The sequence below is a fragment of the Musa acuminata genome, chromosome BXJ1-4, assembly GCF_036884655.1.
Source record: "Musa acuminata AAA Group cultivar baxijiao chromosome BXJ1-4, Cavendish_Baxijiao_AAA, whole genome shotgun sequence".
NCBI lineage: Eukaryota > Viridiplantae > Streptophyta > Magnoliopsida > Zingiberales > Musaceae > Musa > Musa acuminata.
This window is the reverse complement of record NC_088330.1, coordinates 42,868,844-42,887,024: the sequence shown is the minus strand read 5'-3', so window position 1 is coordinate 42,887,024 and position 18,181 is coordinate 42,868,844. Positions and strand designations below refer to the sequence as shown.

At 42.4% G+C, this 18,181-nt stretch overlaps 3 protein-coding genes across 6 annotated transcripts; 2 read left to right on the top strand and 1 right to left on the bottom strand.

The window, feature by feature from the left end:
• Positions 1–2,053: 2,053 nt before the first annotated feature.
• LOC103982311 (EIN3-binding F-box protein 1) lies at positions 2,054–5,886 on the top strand. Its single transcript, XM_009399206.3, has 2 exons — positions 2,054–2,343; positions 2,912–5,886. Exons 1-2 carry the CDS (start codon positions 2,319–2,321, stop codon positions 4,840–4,842), a joined length of 1,956 nt encoding a protein of 651 aa, XP_009397481.2. The 5' UTR covers positions 2,054–2,318; the 3' UTR covers positions 4,843–5,886.
• A 224-nt stretch (positions 5,887–6,110) lies between these two features.
• LOC135671833 (uncharacterized) lies at positions 6,111–12,314 on the top strand. 4 transcript variants are annotated; one of them, XR_010512863.1, is made up of 5 exons: positions 6,111–8,705; positions 9,261–10,145; positions 10,282–10,454; positions 10,563–10,740; positions 11,963–12,314. XR_010512863.1 is itself a non-coding variant. In XM_065180102.1 (4 exons), exons 2-4 carry the CDS (start codon positions 9,537–9,539, stop codon positions 10,624–10,626), a joined length of 846 nt encoding a protein of 281 aa, XP_065036174.1. In that variant the 5' UTR covers positions 6,111–8,705; positions 9,261–9,536; the 3' UTR covers positions 10,627–10,854. The 4 variants fall into 4 exon arrangements, 1 of the variants encoding a protein (XP_065036174.1); XR_010512862.1 differs by having other exon boundaries at positions 11,937–12,314; XR_010512861.1 differs by having other exon boundaries at positions 11,926–12,314.
• Positions 12,315–13,232: 918 nt separating this feature from the next.
• On the bottom strand, positions 13,233–14,905 carry LOC135671832 (zinc finger protein CONSTANS-LIKE 16-like). The gene is made up of 2 exons (XM_065180101.1): positions 13,853–14,905; positions 13,233–13,769 (listed from the first exon to the last, which is right to left on the bottom strand). The coding sequence occupies exons 1-2, from the start codon at positions 14,834–14,836 to the stop codon at positions 13,533–13,535; spliced, it is 1,221 nt and encodes a 406-aa protein (XP_065036173.1). The 5' UTR covers positions 14,837–14,905; the 3' UTR covers positions 13,233–13,532.
• Positions 14,906–18,181: the final 3,276 nt, after the last annotated feature.

Here is an 18,181-nt window from a genome sequence, read left to right as displayed (position 1 = left end):
ATATATACATATATATACATATATGTATACATATATGTATATCCAATAAAAAAACTGTAATCCACGTACGATTGGATCAATGGATGCTCAATCTTGCATCCATAATGAAGCCCAAACGGGGCCCATACATAGTTATTTTGGAGATTGTTCTGTTCATGAAGAGTTCAACACTGCATCGATATCATATTGAATCAGATTCGAAAGTTTTTGTTAAGCTACTTATCCAAAGATCTAAACCTGTATTACAGACTAAGGTGCAGAGGGATTAGGTTTGTTTTATAAGACCTATATGTTACTTAAAGTTAGTATATGTTTAGAGGATTTAATTAGTATATTTAGTCAAAGAGTATTCGTTATATAAAAACAAACGTACTTAAGGAGACTATTTTGTAGTACGATAGAGGATCATTAGATTGATGTATAAATGTTAAGGATAATTATGTATATCTTTCGATCATCAAAGGAATACCAAATGAAGATAAAATATCCGGGACTACCCGCATATTATATCTCCCTTTATTTGGATTGTTGATCATCCAATTCTGGGTCTTATTGGGTTAGAATTGGATGATTAGTAATCCTATAAGTGGATAAAATTTTTTAGACTATATCTTTAGTTGTATTGGTCTAAGATTTATGGTTTATTGGATTTGACCTCTAATCCCTTTTCTTTAGTTCTTCAAATAAGAAAGATTTTGAGAAGGAAAAGTATCAAAAGTTTTCTTCGATTACTTTATTCGATTTCACAACATAAGATTGGCTTTATGTCCACTTGTCCTTCGATTATATTATTTGATTGATGAATATTTTGAGATTTATGCAAACACCATGAATAATTTAAAATAAAAATAAAAATACTATTATCTTATAAATACTTTTGAGTGATCATAAGATTATTATGTAGAGTTCAAAAATTATTTGAGAGAATATACAACTTGTAATTTGAGAGAGAGAGAGAGAGAGAGAGAGAGAGAGAGAGAGAGAGTCAAATGGCACTGCCATTTTCGCCATGAAAGTAGGAGAAAGCAGCATGTGTTGAATTGCATCTTCCCAAAGCCACCGTATACAGACAAAAGCCCGAAGAATGTAAAGATCATCCCGAGGCCAAATACAGACATGAATGCATGCATATGTGGAACTGCAGCTATCTTCTTCGTCTTCTTCTTCGTCTTCTTCTTCTTCTTCTTCGTCGTCCTCCATGTGCTTTGACCTCTGAAAATTGCAAGGTGGAGAGGGCGCCAGCAGCACTGCATCTTCTCCCTAACAAAGTGCATGCATCTGTCTCCTTCCTCCTCATATATTTTCTTTGCTGATCGGTAGAGTATCATTAAAAGGAAGAAAATTAAAAGAGAAGTAAATAAATCGGTGATTTAGCACGATAAACTAATGCTTTCCCCTCTCACCACTGGATTTGCGAGTAGAATTAGGGTTGTTGCCATGTTTCCATTTGGGTAGGGAGGATAAGCATGGAGTGGGAGAAGTGGACACACATCACATCACTTGTGATACACGCCAATGGTGGAGGAAATGTCATCGCCCGCTCTCCAATTCTATGACGACACTATATTCCTAATGGATGATATCACTCGTCACTTAATTGATCTGTCTAACTCGTTTCGATTCCAATCTTTCATACGAAAACATATAATTCATAATTGAATTTTTAATTATTATTCATACTTCACCATCTTTTCGTAATTTACGTAAGGGGGTGTGTGTGTCATTTTCCATCTTCACAAGGATGGATGTATAAATAAAACTTTGGTAGAACAGCAAACCCATTTCTAACTTAATTTCCAAAGTTTACAAGGATGTATGTGCAAAAATGCTGAATTCAGGACTTTTTTGACATATAAATTTCAAAAGGGTAAATATGCTATTTTAGTTTTATTTGGATGAATACAGTACTGCCACGTGGCCCATTCCGTGCGGGTTCAGATCGGAATGCGGTCGGATGCAGTGTATGGTCATGGGTGGCAGAACACGTGGTCGATACATCCCCCCGGCCCGTTTCCCTTCCCGTTTCATCTCCCTTTCTGCCCCCTACCTTTTCCCCGTCTCTGTCGCTTCCCCCTTCTTTTATGTGCAGCCGACGCCCCGCTCCTCACCCAACCCGATTCCTCCCTCCTCTCCCTCGCTCCGATTTTTCCCCCCTATAGATCGACCGATCTGTGCGGGGTTCTTCCTCTGATGCGCTCGGCGGTCTCTCTGGACCCGGCTTCGCTGTCTTTCTCGTCGATTGGCTATATTTCGTTGCTGTTGGTTGTGGTGATCGGGTTCGGCTCCTCGGAGTTGCTCCTCCTCCTTTCTCAGCACGCATGGCGGCGCTCGTCAACCGCAGAGGTAATCCATCCTTTTGCTCCTTGTTTGCTCCGTGAATGGACGATGATGCTTGTCTTGAAATCGATGGATGGGTTTTGCTGCGTGATCTGTTGGGTCCTTGGTTTTTCGGTGGGATTTTCTTCGTGTTGACGGATTCCGGCTCGCCCTCTTGGGTAGGAGGGTTCTTGTAAGTTTTGTGGATTTCGGCTTTGTTTGAAAGTGGAAACCTTGATACACAGGGTCGGATGCCGTTGTTTGCTTTCCTTTGCGACATCATTGTCCAATCCCTGCTTAGTTGTCTATTCTTTTTGCTTGCGTTTGGTTCCTCTGGGGAACTCGGTGGTTTTTATTGTGATTTGGAGAGCAGATATGTGTGTTACCGAACTTAGGGGGCCTTAACAGAAGATCTATGGATTTTTGGCTATAACTTTGGGGAAACTAATTTGTTATTGGATTATGCTTGCTTTTTGGATCTACCATGATCTTCTTTGATTTTAGGGGTTTCACGAGGATGTCGCTTGTGTCCTTGTTTTGATTTCCATCACACAACTTCTGAACTGATCACGTCCTTTGTTTCTCGGCTTTGCAGGCCGCGATGATATATGCCCTGGTGGCCCTCTCTTCTCGAACCTCGTGGATTCGAGCTTGCTTCTGTCTCTCACGCGTAACGTCGATGTCTATTGCCCTCCTCGTAAGAGGCCCAGGGTCACTGCTCCGCTCATCTTTCGAGCAGGAGAGAAAATCGCGGATGAGAAGCTGCAGCGTTCGATCGACACTCTTCCTGAAGAGTGCCTCTTTGAGATCCTCAGGCGGTTGCCAGGAGATAAAGAGAGGAGCAACTCCGCTTGCGTGTCTAAGCGCTGGCTTATGCTTCTGAGCAGCATCCGTTCTTCTGAGATAGCTCAGAAGAAGCCTAGTGTCGAATCTGTGAAGAAACCTGTGCCGGATCTGAATAAAGATTGTGCTCTGGATGAGCATGAAAGTGAGAACAATGGTTATCTCACCAGGCGCTTGGATGCAGAGGAAGCTACCGATATTAGACTTGCTTCTATTGCCCTTGGTACCTACAGCCGAGGTGGGCTGGGCAAGCTTTTCATTCGAGGAAGTAATTCCACTCGGGTCACTGATGTGGGGCTCTCTGCAATTGCTCATGCTTGTCCTTCCCTTCATGTTCTATCCATGTGGAAGGTACCATTAATCACTGATGCTGGCCTGTCGGAGATTGCCGATGGATGCCCACTGTTGGAAAGGCTTGACCTTTGCCGGTGTCCGCTGATCTCGGACAAGGGCCTCATGGCTGTTGCTCAGAAGTGCCCCAACTTGATGTCTTTGACAATCGACTCATGCTCAAGCATCGGTAATGAAGGTCTTCAGGTTATTGGTCGTTGCTGTCCAAAATTAAAGTCTGTTTCCATCAAGGACTGCCTGCAAGTTGGTGACAGAGGAATTGCAAGCTTGGTCTCTTCTGCATCTTCCTTGGAAAGGCTAAAACTTCACACCTTGAACATCAGTGACATTTCTCTTGCTGTTATTGGTAATTATGGAAAGAATGTTATTGAGCTATCTCTCATTGGGTTGCAGAATGTTGGCGAAAAGGGATTTTGGGTTATGGGAAACACTCTTGGCTTGCAGAAGTTGAGGTCCATAACTATTACTTGTTGCGGCAAGCTGACTGATAGAGGCTTGGAAGCTATTGCAAAGGGTTCCCCTTTCCTGAAGCATCTCTCTGTTCACAAGTGTTACTACCTTTCTGATGATGGTTTGAAAGCTTTTGCTGAAACAGCGAGGGCACTTGAGAGTTTGCACCTTGAAGATTGTAACCGGATTACTCTTATGGGTGTCACTGCTCTTTTGGCATGCAATTCAGAGTTAAAGTCACTAGCTTTGGTGCGATGCCTTGGCCTCAAAGATTTAACTTTTTCCCCAACCCGGCTGCCATCATGTGTGTCGCTTACGTCCCTGACCATCCGAGACTGTCCAGGTGTCACGGGTGCTAGCTTGCAAGTGGTGGGGAGGATCTGCTCCCAGTTACAGAAAATAGACTTGAGTGGACAAGCCGGAGTCACTGATGCTTCGCTCATCCAATTGATTGGGAGTTCTGAGGTGGGCTTTGTGGAGGTCAATTTATGTGGTTGTGTTGATCTGACAGATGACTTGGTTACCTTGCTGGTTAAGGCACATGGAAGTACACTGAAGATGCTTAATCTTAATGGTTGTAAGAAGATTACTGATAGAAGCCTCCTAGCTGTTGCAGACAGCTGCTCCATGCTTGATGACCTGGATTTGTCATGTTGCTCAGTAAGTGATTACGGTGTGGCAGTCCTGGCATCAGCAAGGCAGCTTAATCTCCATGTCCTTTCACTTTCAAGTTGCTCAAAGGTCACTCAGAAGATTGTGCCATTCTTGGGAAACCTGGGGAAGTCTATGGTGGGACTGAATCTTCAGAACTGCAGCTTGATCAGCACCCATGGGATTGTTTTGCTCGAGGAGAAGCTATGGTGGTGTGATATCATATCCTAGATGAACACCAGGGTAAAAGTTGGTACAGGGATATTTCTTGAGAGTCTATTTATCAAGCTTTCATGAGCTCCGAAAGCAGAAACACATCGTGAACAGCAGCAGTCTGTTTCTGTTTGTTTTTGGCTCATATCCTCTGGTCATGGACCTGTGGCTGATTTCATTTTTGCAGATGTTCTTCAAAAGAGAACTCTGTTTTTGGGTGTTTGGCAGTCATCGACTGGCTGGATTTCCTCTATTTTGGCTTCAAGTCTTGGAGGTCACAACCATATCTGGTATGGGTTTAAGTTATTCACTCATGGGTGTAGTCATCGGTTGTGGTAGATGTTTTCCATATGATCCTGGTTAGGTTTTAATTACCAGGGAACCCTCATGCAGTGCGTCTCTGGTGTTTTAGCCAAGTCATATTGGCAATATTTGTGGGCTGAACTTGAGTCCAGAAGTTTCAGGCTGGTCACTTCTTTCCGTCGTTCCACTCTGGGTTTTATGCTTTCTGAGTCATTGGAGTCTGTTGTCTGCTTTATTGTCTTGTTCGGTTGCTTTTGCACAGTTATTATCGGATGCTTGCGACTAACAGGATTTGGCTATGGCTGCATATAGTTGGAGCATGCCGTGACAACCTTGATTGGTTGTTTTTTCACCAAATCCCCACTTTTGCAAGCTGATGGAGGACTGAGATCTTTGCGACCTTTCTATAATGAATAAACTTGTTTTATGGATACGTGATCCTATTTGGTGTTCTTGGCGTACTGGTTGATCTATGTTTGTGCATCTTGGTTCTTCTGTAACAAAAGACTGGTCATGAGGAGTATGATGCTCTGCCTCTGGTTGGCTACGTACATATGTGGTGATCAAAATCTGTAACATCTTTACCTACGGTGGATGCTATCTTTTTGGGTTTTTCAGTGGTGATGGAAGAGGAGGATCCACCAGTGTCTATTCCTGTATGAATGATGGCTCTGTTTTGTGTGGCCACCGATATCATGACGTCTCCGGTTGTATTCCTCAATGAACCAAAGGTAACAGTCGATGCCATTGTTCTTTTCATTTGATGCGTCTCTCTGTGGTGACTATACTTTGAAGTCTGAACTCAAGAATTCATTGCTTTTGTGATCTTTGGTTGACTTTGATTCGTCTACTGTTTCTGCATTGTGTTTTGTGATGGATTTTAGTTTGTTCATGTCTTCACCTGTTTCAAAAAATTCTCATATATATATATATATATATATATATATATATATATATATATATATATATATATATATATATATATATATATATAATCGATAGCTCACGAAATTAGATCCCTTATCATACATGTTAATTTCAAAGTAATGCAACCAAAATCTTAAATTGATTTGGGATATAATCTTATGTGATTTTCTTAGAAAATATTCACATTTTGGGTGTTTCCCAATCGGTACCCTCATTTTTTTTCCCAAATACTATCTATAATTTAAAAATACCTAAAATACCTCAAAAATTTTCTCATCAAAATTTTCATATTTTTTTACTATTTTAATGTTTTCATTTGGAACGCTATAGTAGTTTTATTAAGATGTTGAAAAACTCTAAGCTATATCTATTTGGTTATCATTACTCGTAAGTCATTATAATATCATATTTTTATGTTTGTCGTTGGTTTAGTTAAGATTAGGAGTTTATTTTTATCATTTATAGTGATTTGTTGTGATGATCAAAATATTATAACAGGCTAAAAATACTATAATAGGCCAAAATACTATATAACAACCGAAAAAAAATTTGAGAGGTAATTTGAAATTTCTTTTGAATTAAGGGTATTGTTTGAGAAAAATCAAAATAGGGCTATTGTTTGAGAAATATATAAAACGTGGGTGTATTTTAGGAAAATCACCCGATAATTTTCATGCGCAAATTCGTTACAAGAGAAAACCTATAAGGATTCAAATCGCCCGCCCGCTCTCCCCCTCCCTTCATGGCTTCAGTTTCAATCTCCTCCCCGTATCTCCTATCCTTCTCCCCGCTCGTCAACAGGGCTTCCTCGGCAGATTCGGTGGCAGCCAGAGTCGGTCTCCACCTCCTCCTCCACCGGCAAGGGCCCCCATCTCCATCGCTGGTTAATACATCTTCCACTTCTTTCCCTTTCTGTCTACCTTCTCTGATCTGCCCATTAGGTACTTCTCCGCCTTTTCTTTGGTAGTTTCCTTGGTCGAGGGTACCACCTGCTGTGCGATACTTTTGGAGGCAGCCTCTATTCTGTATTTGGCTTCCCACAATTCTCTATTACTTCACTTCTCGCTCCTGGTTTATAGAATGATGCAATCTCATTGGTGTATGTATATGAACTACAATTGAGGCTTTCTTTGAAATTGATGAAAGTATAGGCATTCTATTAAGAACTATATTGGGAAAGTAAGAGTTGCATTTTCACTCAAATCTAGCATATGCTTCCTTCTTAAATCATAACTGTAACTTTCTTGTGTAGGGTTCTGCTGGAAGTCCCATATTGCTTGGTTTCCTTTTGTACCATCATAACATATGCATAAATCTCATGCAGTTTATTGTCATTAATTTGCCTTTTGTCCATAGCATCATAGTATCACGGAGTTATATAGTACATAATACATAATGTATTGTTTGTGTAACACTTTTGATTAGTTCTACATCAAAAGTGATAGGATTAAGATTGACTTTTATGATGATTCAATTTAAACATTTTGGTTAATGGTTTGGGTCAAAACAAAGTTGATTGGTTAGTTAACCCATCAAACCTGGATCATGATATTTGGTATCAAAATCAACTACTAGGATAAAGTTAGAGGATTTGTCATGGCATTGAGTCATCATTGAGTTGTCTCATATGCGTCATGCTTGAGTGGGGGAGATTAAAATACCCTTGATAGTCTCACATCCAAAGTGAACAAGACTAACATTGACTTATATGGGTCTGATGAGTATGTTACTATTAATTTTAATTTAAATATTTTGAACAGTGATATGAACCAAATAAAATTGATATATTGGTTACAATAAGGGCCCAACTTTGGTTGGTGTCCTTATTGATTCTTATTCTTTTCAAAATACACAGCCATATTAGCTAGACACTTAGTCATTTTTTGGGTTCTGAGTGGTTGCATATCAGACTCAATGGAGCTTGAACATTACTTTTAAAAAGCAATAGCTTTTAATTGTATTGGGTTGCCCAGACTCAATTCCTAATTGCCTGTTCTTTTCTTTCAATGAACATTACTGAAAAGGTTTGCCCAGGTGAGCACACTCTTACGGAAATAGTGTGAAAGTGAGAAGATATTCTTCTTTTCTGTTGCATGCAAGAGTGACTTTCCATATTCTTATCCTTATGGTAGTATGTGCAAAGGATTTAAACATCGATCAATATGTTCTGGTCTGTCCAAATATATATCTTCTTTTTATATAACTGTATCAGCAGTACTTCAATGAACCATCCGTGAGGAGACTTGCTTCTGCAACACAGTATTATTTCTCTCTATATCAGATGCCTTTCCCTACAATTTTCTTGGTTGGATATGGGAAGCTGTCTGCGTTTTCAGTAGTTCCTATATAGTATTTTATATTATTTGCCTTTTGTCATCTAACATGCTGTCATGCGACTATATCTTTACATTATGAGGTCGAAGCTCCATGGAGATGGCCTGTTGATGGTGACAGGAAGGTGCTCTCCTCTGCAAGCCAGTAGTACAGTTTCCAGGGGACAAAACATACCTCTTAAAAGGCAGTAGAAGCATAACTGTGAATTCTGAGCTACATTTGTTGATATTGTCTCCATACTAGTAAGAAATAGAGAGAAGACTCCACGCTCTTGACACTGTGGCCTCTCGCCCATTTGTGACCTCCACCACCATCAGGTAAACCACCCAACTTTCTGCATGCATAATACCTGTTTACGTTGTATTGCTTTAATAATAGTACGAATTTTATCCAGTGTTGATGTAGCAGAGAGTTCAAATAGATTGAATGCTGTAAAAAAAAGTGATTTAGTTACATTTATTGGTAAGCTTTTCATATTTTGGTGCTCTTATATATGTCAACAAATTCTTTAGATTTCTATGATCAGGTCCAACATGATGAATAGATCAATTGATGGATTTAATCCAGCTAAATTAAGGATAATTTATATTTCAATTATACGGTCACATGAAGATTTTGATTTTGATTTTGATTTTTTGTTGCACAGAGGAGATTAATCAGTACTCCTGAGAGAGTTGACCGTTATTTGGTGATCTCTTTCACTATGTTATGAATTTTATTTGTACATAAAGTCATTAATTTTAGGATTAGACCAATTGATATGTAATGCGAGAATTGATCGGATCAAGAGGCGGTCCGATTCTTGCAAGTATTAATCGATTTCGGTCTTGTCCATATATTTGTTCTTATTTGGACGTCTGCTGTGTTGCAAGTGTTCGCGTGTCGCGAGGAGACGGTGAAACCAAGTCACATTGGCCGACCTTTTTCTCTGACGCGTCTCCTCTGCTCCTTTATTCCCCCCCGACAACAGGTGTCTCTATTTGCGCCGCATGATCCAAGCAACTCAATCATGCAGTGTACGGAGGCACCCAAAAGATCAAAGTAAAGCAACAAAGATCTGCGTTTTCTCGGATGATTGCCTTTAAATAAAACCGGAGGTTGATTCTTTTCTGCCGCTGCTACTTGATCTGTCCTTTGTCTCGCATGCGATGCTCCTCCTTCGCAGCGCTTCGTTGCCTCTGCCGAACTCGTCGTGGGTGGCGGCCGCAGCCCATGAGTTAGCTGTGGGGGTGGGGGAGCTGGTGGTTCCGCCGCTCACGAGGGCCCGCTCGCTGGCCCACCTCATCACACCTTGCCTCTCCTCCTGCACCAGCGCCTCCTTCGGCGCCTCGCCCTCCGCTTCGTCTCCGTCCGCGAGGCGGCGGCTGGTGCTGCGAGCGATGTCCGGGGTAGACCATTCCCCCAGTTTCCGGGCGGCGCCCCTCGCCTCCCGCGGCTTGCCTTCCCCGCTGGATATAAAGGAGGTCATCGAGGCAACTCATTCGAGTTCCCCTGCTTCTTCTTCCACATCGGAGCTGGACGAAAGCGGCGTGGTTAGCGATGCTTGTACCGGTGGTGGTAGGACCTGCAGTGGTGGAAGAGGTAGACGAGGAAGTGGAGGAGGAGGTGGTGGTGCTGAAAATGATGGAAGCGGCGGACTCAACCCCTCGGATTCTAACTATGGGAACGATGGAACGGACGCGTACTACCTGCAGATGATCGAAGCCGACCCGGGGAATTCTCTTATGCTCGGGAATTATGCCAAGTTCTTGAAAGAGGTGCATCTCACCATGGCTTCTCTTCTCTTCTTCTCACTACTCGACCTTGTGCAGCTTAAAGACGAGTAGAGAAGGGTGTGGCTTGCATCTGAGATCTCTGACGTCGGTGATCTCCGCTTTGGCTGAACCATTGCAGGTTCGAGGAGACGTGGCCAAAGCGCAGGAGTACTGCGAGCGGGCGATCCTGGCGAACCCGAGCGACGCCGGCGTGCTCGCACTCTACGCCGATCTGGTGTGGGAGACTAGCCATGACGCTCCTCGAGCTGAGACCTACTTCCGCCGAGCCGTCCAAGCTGCTCCCGGCGACTGGTAACTCCACTCCTGCTCTTATTCCTTTGATAGTAAGAAAAGGTTTACCAGCCCAATCATGGGACGCAGACAACACGACCTCTAACATAGTGTTCTCTGCCACTGCAGCTACATCTTGGCTTCTTATGCCAGAGTCCTGTGGGACGCCGAGGAGGAAGAAGAGACGGAGTAACAGAGAGCAGCAACCAGTCTCCAGCTGCTTCATAGAGACCACAGCCTTCGCCTCTCTCCGTCATGTGGTCTGTCTCTCTCATGAAGCAACACCTGACTGTAAATTTTGTGTGAGGTATCTTCTTAGTGCTCAGTGTCGTTACTACAAGAAAATATATTCTAAATCTCCTGTTTGTAATAAGATCGTTCTGTCTTCTGCAATGTAGAATAGAATAATAGAAATTAATCATGATGTTTAGTAAGTCAGAATCCAAATCGAATCTAGGGTCAATTTTAGAATCAAAATAGAAGATTCCGATTTTGATTCTAATAAATAAATATATATATATATATATAGTCGATCCAAATCAAAATCGAAATTGAACCATTCGGGTCGATTTTGATTCAATTTGTAATCAATAAATCATTATAATTTAATTTAGTTCTAATTCGAATCGAAACGTTTGGAGACTACTCATATAATACTAGAATTAATATCGATCTTTAGTTCGAGTGCAGCAGCCACTCGAACCATCTTTATTGCTCCAATCAGGAGGGACACATCACACAAGACAACAACGAGTGTAATTGGTGCGACAGTGTGCTCCGGACTCTTCCGTAGCTCAAAATATCTTTAGAATCTTTTCGTATAAAACATACTTGGATCTGTGCCCAACCCATTTATTCCATTTTTAAATTGAGTTGACTTGATTGTCTTGGTCAAAATTAATTATAAAATCTCTCCCCGGTAGATTTTGTTCGGCACTTATTCGTGTCCCATCTTAATCTAACCTAACTTGAGTCACACCCACCTATTGATGGTGCGCTATTCGATCACCAACCCAACAATAGGATCCGAATCCAACCCGTTATTTCAAGATCAGGTAAACCACTCAGTTTCAGATTCAGATTTAGGTGGATCTGACTTGACGACACTCGTTCTCTCCACATTGCTATTAGAGCTCGTCTATTAGTCGTATGAGGGTCATCTTTGTCCACTCAATCTTATTTAGTTATCATATTTTAGATAATTTTAATCATGTTCTAAGTATTTTTACTTTAGTGACTCATAATATAAGAAGTTATTATCATGAGGATAGTTTCTATACCTAAATCATAAATGATATGAGATGGTGAGAAAATTATCATTATATTCTATAATTAGTGTCATCTTCATCAAACAAAGATGATGAATAGTATTCTTAATTTTACCTCTTGTTTAATATTATTTTAAATTTTTATTGAAACTATTTTTTTTTTCAATTATATCATATTATTCTATTTTTATTATTTATTTGCTTCTCTATATCCTAATGTAAAGTGGTGCGATAGAGGATGACGAACCAAAGTGGTGGCAGAGCACGAGGTTCCTCCTCAGAGTGCGGGATCTATGAGGGGTGAGCCTCGCCGTCCGACACCTTTGGAGCATGACCCGTATGTCATCCTCGAGATGGGCGAACAAGTTTCTTGATTCCGATCACTCTTATTTTGAATGCACTATGAAGGTTAGGAAGGGACGTCGTGAGACAGCTCGACTTCAACACTGTGTCAAGCTGCAAACTTCAAACTGCTCTTTACGCCAACATATCCGTGCAACCATGCTTTATGCATCGAATCCAAGATTGTCTCTCATTTGAATTATTTTGTAACAGAATGGACGATTTATGTGAAGAAACTTTTTCTAAATGATACTCTTATTTTTATTTGATATCTTTTTTCTTCTAATACCTTATATGTTTATCACTCATCATTTATGTCCTACAATTTTTGTTTCATCGTGATCGTCTTTCGCCTGTTATGAGGTCCCACGCTTGAGTCTCGATGTTTTTCCCTTATCACTTTCACCTGATTATTTTGAATTCATCCCTTCATATTCGTCTGCTCCCCCGACTCTCCCCCCAATCTATTACATCGATTCAATCAACATTTGCGGTTTCATCTTCTCTTTTGGTCATCCTGCCCTTAACCAACTTTTGAATTATACCCATATCTATATCGTGAAAGCAGGATAGTTATATTCATGATATTAAAAAAAAAGAGAGACATATAACGAAAATCCTAAAAAGAGAAATTTTTTTGAAGGGAATCACCTAATAGAGTTTACGCCTTATTGATATATATACTACCACGTATATGTATATATATGTTTACAATATAATCTGTGTTTTAAAATGAGTTTATGCAGAAACTGAAGACGGCAGCAGTAAAGCGTAACACTAATCCTGAATGGAAAGAGGAGCTCACATTTATCGAGGACTCTGCAATTCCAGCGAGACTGGTTAGTTTCTTCCATGTTTTCTGCTGCTACTCATCAGTCTGCATTAGGTATACTGTATTCTTGGCATACGGATCACTGTTCCTGAACCGAACTCCACTGTTTTGCAAGTGTTGTTTGGAGAGAAGGTATCAGATGATAACATTTTGTTGGAAACAAAGATTCAAGAATCCAAATCCTTCACTGTATATATATATATATATATATATATATATATATATATATATATACATTCACTCCCGACGATCCCAAAATCATTGATACAATAATCCTTGTCGATTTCTAGTTGAGGACTACATCAGTAAACCAAGATTAGAATATGGTGCTGTAGATATTATGAGCAAGCATCAAAGTTGAAGAACTGATCAAATAAAGCTTTTTCTTCATCACAATCCTAAAAAATGATAGAATTGCAAAGAAGAAACAAGAGTTACTTGGTCTGTTACATATCATCATCTTCCATTGATGATACTACACCACTTAACATAGAAACGAAAAGAAGCACTAGTAATTGATTGATATGTTAGATATATAGATACATAGATATATATCAACTTCCATTGATGACTGCTACCCCCAAGTCCTGCTTGAACTTAGTAATCTGCATTCAAAGAGTTCATTAACTTGGTGGGGTTTCTTTGATTCCTCCTGCTTCATCGGCATGATAAGGCAGGAGCTGCTGCCTGCTTCACGAAGCGGCCCTTCATCCTCGGTCGCTTCTCTGCGTTCAGCTTCCGCACCTCGTACCTTATCTTCTTCGAGAACAGCCTCGTCCGCCGCTTCTCCCGGTACCTCGACACTCTTGCCTCCCTCCCTCCATCCACCGCCGCCATGTGACCTGCCTGTTGATACATCCCTTGCACCTCTCCTCCGCCTCCTGCGTCCGCCACCTGTGACAAGATATTGGCATGTAAGAGGACGGATCACCCGATAAATGAAGAGGTCGGAGCCAAGCACGGATGCAGTATCTTACCAGGAAGTCCGCCCATGCATCACTCGGGTCGAACTGTGGCCGCTCGCCGTCGGTCCACGGCGAACATCCGTTGGACGACCAGGCAACGATGACAGCCTCGTAGTCCAGCCTCAGTATCGGCCTCCTCTTCGTTGCTGCCTCCTGTGATGGTTTGTGGTCTTTGACTTGGACCGCCATCACTGCCGTCCGGCTGTCGAAGTCGAGGTCCATCGTGTCCTTCGATAAGGCGATCTCCACTCCGAAACCACAGGCGGCGTCGCCATCCTCCACCTTCACATGCTCCATACCGTCATCCTCCAGCGTTGCGTCCGCTAGGCCCAGCCCGTCGATGCAGAACGAGTGGTCGTCGAGCCCCCGACCGAGCAAGGCCTCCATGTCGGACGCGAACTCCGCAAGGTCCAAGTCCGACGGACGGAAACCCGCGAGGCCATCGGCGGCGGAGGCGTGAGCGAAGTCCGCTAGCTGCAGGGCCGGCTTCACGTCGTCCTCAGAAGGGCTGCCATCGTCGACTGGATGCTGGGAGCAGGACTCGATAAGGAGAGGGTCGAGGGTGGGCACGCAGTGGAGGAGTTGCTCCTCCTCGTTGGATTGGTTCTCCTCCGTGGACATCGTCTCGAGGTCGGGCACGAGGGTCTCCACTTTGGCCGCCGCGAGGGCTCGCCCCGGCTTGCCGCGAGGAGTTCGCGGCTTGCGCTTGAAGCCATGCAGCCACGGGGGCATCGAATGATCACCCGACACATCATCCGTCGGGGGCGAAGAAGAGGAGGAGGATGGCGAGGAGCAGGAAGCGGTATCGAGACGGACGCGGCGGTGGCGGCGGGCGAGAGGATTGGCGGAGTGGACTGAGGCATCGCAGGACTGGCAGAGAAAGGCGTCGTCGGCCTCGCAGAACCACCTGGCGCGGCGACGGAGGCAGCTGTCGCAGGCGCGAGCCGTCCTGGCTGCCACGGCACCGGCCGAGCGCTGCTTCTCGGCGTAGCTCATTGCTGGAGGAGAAGTCAATTGGAGAGAAGTGCAAGGAGAGTCATGTTGAGAACCGAAGTAGCCGCGGCAGTTATTTGCGTTAAAAAAGGGTGGGGAAGCGCTTTTGGCGACGTGGCGAACTGGCACAGGACGAGATGCGGCTTCCGGGGCCCGCGTGCGGCTTAACTCGAGACATGATTGGCCGAGATGGTGAGGGCATCCGCTACCTCGGAATGCTATTGGGCGAAAGGTCCATTGGCCGGATTCCGCGCGGGGCCCGCACGCCGTGGCGGAGCCTTTCGATCGCCCGTCGCCGTCACCCTTCTTCCTGAGGAGCTCCGTCCACCTATCTCAAGCGAGACAGGGAACAGGGAATCCCCGTCACTGCTTCCCAACTCCTTGTGAGGGGACTACATGGCCCTTGTCTCTGCCTTCTCCGTCGGCAACGATTGCTCGACGCAACCACCTCTCGGCCCTTCTCCGGTCCCCCACGACCACTGCTAGCTTTGCCGTCGGGATCTGGGAAGGTGAAAAGATTTCATGCCTCCTTTTTTACATGCCATCGGTGTAGCGGGCAGCAATATGGACCTGATCGATTTCATGCACCGTGAGCTTGGAAAAGAAGAAGCTATTGGATGCTTCATGTTGGGGAAACTTGAAGAGCACAGAGTACAACCTACGGAGTCATGTCATCCATGGATTTGCAGTATGTCCTGCACAGAGTATTGGGTATCTTCGTGTCGCATAACTGTGTCCCTGAAAGAAGTCTCAGATTACTCGTTAGAAAAGAAACTTGAAGTTAAAAAGTGTACCATGTGTTGCATTCATCTTTGTCCATAGAACACATTTCAAGCGTGCATGGATGATAATATGCTTCATTGTAAGTAAACTTATATAACAAGAAATAAAAACCTTTTGTTTCGAGTACAAGATGACTAGTAGTAAAGATAGATCAAGAACTATGTATCACGTATTGACACCACGGCCAATCAATTTGATGTCTTTATCCACTGGTACGAATGAGATGGCTGCCCCACCAGGAAAAGATGATCTCGTTCCTTCCATACGTGGTTGATCACCAAGGGAGGAGGAGCAGATGCCACTTGTATGAACTGTAGAAAACCACGCAATGCAAATCTTCTGGCACTACGAGGATTCAGATGGTTAAAGGGCAAGCTCTTTGTTCGTGTGGTGTGGCTGTCAGTGATTCATCAGCTCATGGTGCCCGTTAGCTCCCTGTTCTTATACAGCCAACTCAACAGAAGAGGCCAGCAGAACTGCACAATTATTACTTCCTTTGTGAAGGCTGCATCATTCACAGACCAGACGAGGTCGGAGAATGTGGAGATCCGAGCATGAATATGGTGTATGACAGCTGCATCCTTCTTCATTCTTGTGGGTCTTTCAGTAAGAACCTTGTTCCTTCTTCGCTATCAGCTAATAGATGGCCACAAGGCCACAAGAATAGCAAGAGGTCTGCGGTTGCCCACGCAGTCTCAGGAGGCCATCTGAGGCATGCAGTGTTCTGACCAACCCTTGGATGCAAGCATTTCCATGGGAATCCCTACCAAGTGATTGGAATGGTGAGCCAAAAGAAGTAGAAGAGAAATCATTTAAAAGCTGAAGTTCATACCAGAACTAAACATGCTATGTCTAATAGCAACATGTGCTAATGTATAAATCATAAAGGGAGGAAGATTGGGTGCATGTTGAAGAAAAAATTTCAAGGGTTTTTCTTAATTGAAGTATGATCTAACCCAAGGATGAAGTTGAGAACCACAAGAAAAGGAGCCAATTAGATTCTTTTTCCAAGTTTAGACTGAATATGTCGATGGTTCATCCTTCGACAATCAGGATGACAAGATCAAATAGTCTCAAACCTTAAAAAATAATGTATTAAAACATGAATTATGAAATAAAAAATCACAAACTTTTGCTGCAAGAGAAATACAAGAAAGTGAAAAACAAGTAATCAGGAACAACTCATAACATGCTGCGCTTGCAATTTGTAAATGAGTAGCTGAGTTGATAAATAACCTGAAAACATGGTGGTCCATGGCATATAACACTTGCGTCATGATATAATAATTTAGGTCAGGGCACTCTTACAAATTTCTAAGCTATCTCCTCCTTTTTCTTTCTAAGGAAATGGAGAAATTATGGAGACATTCAAAGGCCTAACCCTCATATGAAAATTTGGACTCTAGTATTTGAACTCCCCGAGAACAAAGATTTCAACACTTGAACTCTCCTTTGGTTGAGAGAAGTTTTTGTGTTGCTTGGCTGAGACTACCAAGTTGATCAGTTCAAAAGATGCAATAATTCTTGTCTGTAAATAAATATATGTACCTTATGAATTTGAAGCTCACGGACTCAAATAACCCTCTGATGGAAGTGTGAAACCAGAGTCAATATCACAGCCCATATTCACTGGTGGAATATGGTCTGAGAGGGACCATATTTCACTCAATTTTCTTATTCAAGAAAATTCATGTTAACTGAGAGGGACTTCGTCTGTTGTTATTGAGAAATTTTGCATTTATTTTGGTGTCACTAGATTCTCCATTTCGGTAGGAATAACCCACTGCTGTCAATATCCATACTTACCCCAATCACTACAGCCCTGTGGTGACTCCAAGAGCCAAGACAATGTCACTTTCAAAATTGTTAAGCTACTTCTTATTACATTACATTTCTTTCCTGTGCATAAATTACAATTTAAAAACTACCAATGAAATCACATTCTATTTTCTTAATTGTAATAATTATTAATATATCAGCTCTGTGCTAAAAAAATGATTGCATGATTATTTGCCCTGCTTGAATGGGGATGGCAAATGGGACAGAGGTCAGTGATTTTACTCATATCATTGCATCTGGTCACTTGAAAAATTGGTCTAGACCCCTCCTAGCTAAAGAAATAATCACATGAAAAATGTTTGGAATCAGTTTTTTTTCTTGATCAGGCTGGCATAAATAAATTTATAAAGGGATAAGTTCAAGGTGGAGAAAAGTGATATCGACTTGATCTGACTATAGAAATATATGCTATGATCTCTTAACTATTCATCAGCCAAAGCTAGTCAGATCTAATCCCATGGAACTAATGAAACCAGTGTAATGTGCTTCAAGTTGAAATTGCCATCCTTACCTTCAACTTTATTTTCTGTGATATGATAGCTAAAACATGGAACAACAGAACAGAGTCAATATACATAAGGACTGGTTATCTCTAACAATGTGGCATTGGTAGTTACGTGATCAGTTGGCGCAGAAGACTTTATTGTTGAATTTTAATTTTGCACTAGTAACTATTTCAAAATTATCTATCTATTCATCCTCCCTATAATCCCCAACCATACAATT

What these genes read in the sequence shown, in the direction of transcription:
- LOC103982311 (XM_009399206.3), top strand. Translation starts at nt 2,319, where the DNA reads ATGGCGGCGCTCGTCAACCGCAGAG. An exon ending in GGCGCTCGTCAACCGCAGAG is followed by an intron (nt 2,344 to 2,911) that starts GTAATCCATCCT and finishes TCGGCTTTGCAG; the next exon opens with GCCGCGATGATATATGCCCT.
- LOC135671832 (XM_065180101.1), bottom strand. Translation starts at nt 14,836, where the DNA reads ATGAGCTACGCCGAGAAGCAGCGCTCGGCCGGTGCCGTGGCAGCCAGG. An exon ending in ATGCATGGGCGGACTTCCTG is followed by an intron (nt 13,770 to 13,852) that starts GTAAGATACTGC and finishes ATCTTGTCACAG; the next exon opens with GTGGCGGACGCAGGAGGCGG.
- LOC135671833 (XM_065180102.1), top strand. Translation starts at nt 9,537, where the DNA reads ATGCTCCTCCTTCGCAGCGCTTCGTTGCCTCTGCCGAACTCGTCGTGG. An exon ending in ATGCCAAGTTCTTGAAAGAG is followed by an intron (nt 10,146 to 10,281) that starts GTGCATCTCACC and finishes GAACCATTGCAG; the next exon opens with GTTCGAGGAGACGTGGCCAA. An exon ending in CAAGCTGCTCCCGGCGACTG is followed by an intron (nt 10,455 to 10,562) that starts GTAACTCCACTC and finishes CTGCCACTGCAG; the next exon opens with CTACATCTTGGCTTCTTATG.